Below are 6,181 nucleotides of genomic sequence, written 5' to 3' on the forward strand. Positions count from 1 at the left end.
TCTTTTTTTTTTTTTTAAAGATTCATTTATTTTATGTATGTGAGTACACAGACACACCAGAACACCAGAAGAAGGCATCAGATCCCCTTACTGATGGTTGTAAGCCACCATGTGTTTGCTGGGAACTAAACTCAGGACCTCTGGAATAGCTGTCAGTGCTTTTAACCGCTGAGCCATCCCTCCAGTCCCTCAAAGGCAATTTTTAAGGCATGTAGTTACATACGCAAAAGGGAAAAGCTTATTAGACTGGACAGTGCCAACCAAATATGCTTTCTCCAAGCCAGCTACACTAGTAAATGAAATACCTTGTTAACAGGAACTGGGAGCTGTGGAGGGCCTGCGGGCTGTTCTCTGTGGTGGCTGTGTTGGCTGTGGCTGTGGCCTGTGTGATCGTAGTGGTGACGCTGCTTGTGTTAGTGCGCCGACTTGCGTTGCGAGCAGTCTCCAGTTGTTGCCGGGCTGCCTGCGCATGCTGCCGTTCAAGCTGCAGCTGCATCTGCAGTTGTTGCAACTGAGAAGCGGAAGGGCCTGAAGAGTTAAGCTGTCCTCCTGCAGAACGTCTCACTCCCGATAACTGAGATAAAAGCTCTGCCAATGGAAATGTGTATGATAAATCAACTTGAGATAGGAAAATTTAGTGGCATATTATCATTTTGTCAGTAGAGAAAATCAAGTTCATGCAATATATCCCCCAAGTTCAACAAAGGACCCGAAATCTATGTGAACCTCATAAAATTAAGCCTTCTTTAGGCAGAACTTAAAGATGGCTTTAAAAATTATTTAGACTCAAAAGCAGGTCCAATCATAATCAAGACCCATTAATGGAAGCACCATGAAAGCAGCACCAACTCTACTCTTTACTCCCAGTTCTTGGGCCAGGGCCCGGCACTGTGGCACCAGTACTCATTAATCTCTGCTCACTTGATCAGAGGAGTGACCAGGATGAAAACCCAGAGTCTGGAGCATTTATAAATGCGGCTTCTTGTATTCTGGCTTTTGCCTCCTCTCTAGTATCTTCGGTCACTGCTGTTTCAGAATACTTGGCGGTGCTCTCTCTGCAAGGCAAGTCTTCTGTACCTGTAGTGCTTGACTCTGGCCTAGTAAAGCCCATACTCTTATTTTAGTGGAGTTGTTCAAGGTATTGCAACATCCTCCTTCAGCATGTTCAATATTGAGTTCTCAAATCATGGTGAGGACACACTCCTACTTTCCTCCCAGGAAGAACTTACTGAGCTCCTAAGTCCTTAAGGTGTAATCATGGAATTCTGAAAGCCTTCTTCCACTGTGAAATCTTTCCTAAAGCCCTTCTTCTGTGTTATCTTATCCCCGAATGCCTTTGCGAAATACAGTAGTACATGGGCTACTATATGATGTCCACTTACAAATGTCACTTCTAAATATTTGAAGGAATCCAAGCACAGGACCAGATGCAAAAGTAAAACATAAACCACACAAACAACCATGAAAGGAGCTCCCCAACCCCGGCCCTTGCCATTAAGAAGTGGAAACAAACTTACCAGCTATAGGATCCATGGCTTCCCTACTGCTTGGAGAGTATGAACTCTGAGAAGAAGAGAGTCCACCAGTAGAACTGCTAGTAAAGTGCATGTTTGATCTACGAGCACGAGGGCCTCCTAGCCCCCGACCAGGGTGAAACATTCTACGTACATGTCGAACACCACTCGATTCATCGTAACTCAAGGTTAAGGAAAGGATAAGTAGTTTACAAAAAGAAGAAAAAACAAAACCAAAACACCGAGCTCTTGCTAAGTCCTAAGCAGCTTAAAATAGCACCTTTAGCTTAGGATATCAATGTTCCAATTCTATAAGGCTCATTAATCCTAAAAAAGATACTTAATATAAAACAACTGGTATAAGCTAGGCATGATATACTCCTGTACCCATGCATGCCTATAATCCTAACTCTTAGGAGGCAAAGGCAGGAAAACAAAGGAGTCTGAGGCCAGCCTGGGCTACACAGTGAGGCCAGACTCAAGAAACCAAATACAGTCAAACAGACAAAAGCAATGCATTTTGTACGTGCTGAAGGCCAAGAACTTTCTTCCAGGTACTGGACCTGGAACACTGCCAGAAAGAGGTCAAAAGAGCTGCCTGGTCACATATCTATGGTGATCTTAACATTGGATTTTTTGTATCAATAAACAGAAGACACATCCTCTACAATGAAAAGGAGCAAGCTGAATAATCTTCTGTAAATGTGACTCATTTCAATGTCCGCTTTAATTTCTGTCTTCAAGTTTTATTCCCAGCTCTGTGGCTAAAATGAAAATACTTGAATTACTTTATCATTAGACACAGACTAATGTAACAGTCTTCAAGCAGATTTCTAGAAGCCTTATTCTTCTCAGGATTGAATGTGAGTCAAACTGAACAAGGTCTTGCAGCAATCAGCCATCAAAAATCATAAAGATAAAAAAACAGGGCTGGAGAGATGGCTCAGCGGTTAAGAACACTGACTGCTCTTCCAGAGGTCCTGAGTTCAATTCCTAGCAACCACATGGTGGCTCACAACCATCTGTAATGAGATTTGATGCCCTCTTCTGGTGTGTCTGAAGATAGTGAAAGTGTACTCACATATATAAATTAAATAAATAATATATATATGTATATATATATATAAAAAGAAGATAAAAAACAGCCAGGCAGTGGTGGTACACACCTTTAATCCCAGCACTTGGGAGGCAGAGGCAGGTGGATTTCTGAGTTCGAGGCCAGCCTGGTCTACAGAGTGAGTTCCAGGACAGCCAGGGCTACACAGAGAAACCCTGTCTCGAAAACCCAAAAAACCCCAAAACACCCCCACCCCCCAAAAAACAAAAACAAAACCCAACCAACCAACCAACCAACCAACCCTCGAAGTCAACCTTGTATTCAGAGGCAAGCAGCAACTTTCCGATGGCATTCCCCTGCTGGACTTTGGTTTTGGTTGGCAGTTCTGGAATAACTAAGGACAAGGTGAGCAGCCCTGCATAATCACTTGGATGTGCAGGGTCTCACTGCATTGTTGAGGAGGAGAGTCTAGGCTCTACAGGTCATCGGCACGTGTGGTTCTTAAGAAGCAGCTGGGTGAGAGGGCACTTTTAGATGACTCATCTATCAACTGCTGCCCACAGGCATACACTAGACACTGGCCCCAACAAAATCAGTACATCATGATACTGGAGGTATCTGAAAGCTCCACTTAACTTCCAGGTATCTGCTAATGTAGCATTTTGTGTTTTAAAATTTTGTAAAAAATAAAAATATATAAAATAACTTCCATATTCCTGTACGTTTCAAAATTTAATCTTTCCTTACTAACCAAAGACATTCATAGGAGGTTTACAAAATAGGTTCAGATGATGTGGGTCAATTGTTATTGAATGTACACTGTATCATCAGAAGTCCCAGAGTTTGTGAATTAAAAAAATTCAGGTTAGTATTTGTAGCTTCCCCCAGGAAATACACAGTAACTCAAAGGACCTAGGTATTCTTAGCCCAGTTGATTTTTTCATCTTAAAAAATTTTTTTTTCTATTTTATGTGTATGGGTATTTTGCCTGCATGGATGTCTGTGTGTCATATGTGTGCTCTTACCCACAGGAGTCAAAAAAGGTGTCAGATCCCCTAGAACTGGAGCGACAGATGGTTGTAAGCTCCCATGTGAGTGCCTGGAATTGAACCTGTGCCCTCTAAAGAGCAGCTGAGCTCTTAACCACTGAGTCACTTCTTCAACTCCAATTAAAACAAAAAACAAAAACCCCAGCTGGGTGTGTGTGTGGGGACACATACCTTTAATCCCAGTGCAGAGGTGGGTGGATCTGGCAGTCTGAGGCCAGTCAGTTCCTCCGGCTCTAGTTTCTCAGACTAGTTCCATTTTCTTCACTTTTCCAGTAATTTCTATCTTCCCTCAACCTAACTGTCTCCACTTAAGAGAAGCAGGGACTGTGAGTGAAAGATTAGAGCTACAGACTGAAAAAACACATCACCACTTTGTTTGCCATCAGGTCTAGTTTGGATTATGGAACACGAGCAAAGTCTGGCAGACAGAAAGGCTGTGGGACTTTGACTTGACTTAAGCTTTCACATGAACAGAACCCCAATGGAAGAGACTGAGAAAGGCAACTCATACTCTAAAGCACGTCATTTTATGAAAAGGTCAAGCAAAAAGACTCTCTCTGACACTACGATTCTCAACAACAATCAAAGCACCCGTACCACCAGCAAACCCTCCTGGAAGGATATTAAATCTCTAGGGGCTCTGTGTTCAAGTGTCAGATGAGCTGCAAAGTCATCTGTGACATGATTAGGATCGCCTCCAGGTAACGCTGCACATATGGGACAAATCTGCAATGAAAAGAAAGCACGAGAGTCAGCACAGAGCTGCGGAGGCTCAGTTCCAACCCAGCAGAGCCACTGCAGGTCTTAGCAAGCAAGTCACTCAACTGCGATGCCACACACAGCAGTTCTAAATAGTTCAAATCTGATTTCTAACAGAGCTGTCTGTCGATGGGGCTAAGTCACATTAGCATGGTGTAGCCAAATAGTTCTGGGCAAAACTTTAAGCATTTTTACCTAAAATCCAGCCTTGAATGCTAACATCAGACATAAGGCAAGGCATAGTTCTCCAAAGGTAGTTGATGGTCAGTCCCCAAATAGAATAGCAAATGCTTGGCTACAGTACAGCTGTGCTCTGGAGACAGTGACTGGAGGGTACCTGGGGTTCCCTGAACAGCTAGTCTAGTCTACCTGGCAAGTTCCAAACCAGGAAATGATCTTGTCTCAAAAAGGGAGGGAAGGGGGGGAGGAGAGGGGAGGAGAGGAAAGAAAGAAAGAAAAGGGCAGCATGGTTGTTTGAACAGGCTTAATCCTCATAGACTGATGTGTCTGAATGCTTGGCCCATAGGAAGTGGCACCATTAGGAGGTGTGGCCTTGTTGGGGTGGGTGTAGCATTGCTGGAGGAAGTGAAGCACTGAAGGCAGGCTTTGAGGTTATATATGCTCAAACTATGCTCAATGAGACACAGCCCCCTTCTGCTGCCTGCGTATCAAGATGCAGAGCTCTCAGCTCCTTCTCCAGCACCATGTCTGCCTGCATGCTGCCATGCTTCCTGCTATGATGATAATGAACCATACCCCTGAAACTACAAGGTTGTCTCAATTAACTGTTTTCCTTTATGGGAGATGGCAAGGTCATGGTATCCCTTCACAGACAGGTAGCCATGAAATAGCTATAGAATGTGTATAGAATAAAATGAACAATGAGATAATATACAAATGAGCATTGCTCATTTCTGAAACAACCTGAAGATGAAAGAAGGAGGAGGAGAAAAGTGGAGGAAGAGGAAGAGGAAGATAAGGAGGAAAGAAAAAGACGAGGAGGAAAAGCTCAGTCTAGAACCAGGGGGATGGGCAGTGTGGTAAGAGTCTGTAAGCCAGGCAGTGGTGGTGCACACCTTTAATCCCAGCACTTGGGAAGCAGAGGCAGGCAGATTTCTGAGTTCAAGGCCAGCCTGGTCTACAGAGTGAGTTCCAGGACAGTCAGGGCTATACAGAGAAACCCTGTCTCGAAAAACCAAAAAACCAAAACCAAAAACAAACCAAAGAGTCTGTAAGCAGATCAAAATCAAGGAGTTATGAACTTCTTTGTCTGCCTACGGCCAGACACAGAAGCAACAAGTAAGAATAAAACAATGTGCACACAATTAGAGGAGATGACAATTGGTAGGGATTCCCTCCCTTCCCCAAAGCTTGAGAGAAAATCATAGGGCAGGTAAGCAGGCAATCTTGGCAGCTGCCAGGAGGGGGCGGTGGAGAAGACAAAGAGGGTCCAAGACAGCAGGTGTGCTCTACAACAGGAGTGAGCAGCTGAATGGGGTGTGGAGGAGATTCAGAGATGAGTGGGAATCAGAGTGTCAGGCAAGGGTGCTCAGGATTTTGGCCAGGATACAAAGAAGAGCCAAAATGGAGGAGAGAAAAAGGAAAGGTTATATTTTGGAGTTAGAACTTATAAAGGTGGGCAGGATCGGTTGCTGACAAATTCTAATCAATTGCTGGAAAGGCCATTTTGAAATACTTTTGATCACAATTAGTGGTGAATGGGAGGTGGAAGACAGAAAGAGTAAGAAATTACTCAAACCTTGACATTGGAAAAGTTTCCATTTTTTTTTTTTTTTTTTTTT

At 43.6% G+C, this 6,181-nt stretch overlaps 1 protein-coding gene across 2 annotated transcripts in view; it reads right to left on the reverse strand.

Annotated features, from left to right (window-relative positions):
- The window catches only part of Kcmf1 (potassium channel modulatory factor 1), a 66,675-nt gene that overhangs the window by 6,449 nt on the left and 54,045 nt on the right, over positions 1 to 6,181 (reverse strand). For both annotated transcript variants that reach the window (XM_031382222.1, XM_031382223.1), the window contains exons 4-6: positions 4,245 to 4,346; positions 1,518 to 1,692; positions 306 to 588 (exon numbers count right to left, since the gene is read on the reverse strand). In XM_031382222.1, the coding sequence (XP_031238082.1) occupies positions 306 to 588; positions 1,518 to 1,692; positions 4,245 to 4,346 (560 nt within the window). The remainder of the gene's footprint in view (positions 1 to 305; positions 589 to 1,517; positions 1,693 to 4,244; positions 4,347 to 6,181) is intronic.

Source organism: Mastomys coucha, unplaced genomic scaffold, assembly GCF_008632895.1.
Source record: "Mastomys coucha isolate ucsf_1 unplaced genomic scaffold, UCSF_Mcou_1 pScaffold20, whole genome shotgun sequence".
Taxonomy (NCBI): domain Eukaryota; kingdom Metazoa; phylum Chordata; class Mammalia; order Rodentia; family Muridae; genus Mastomys; species Mastomys coucha.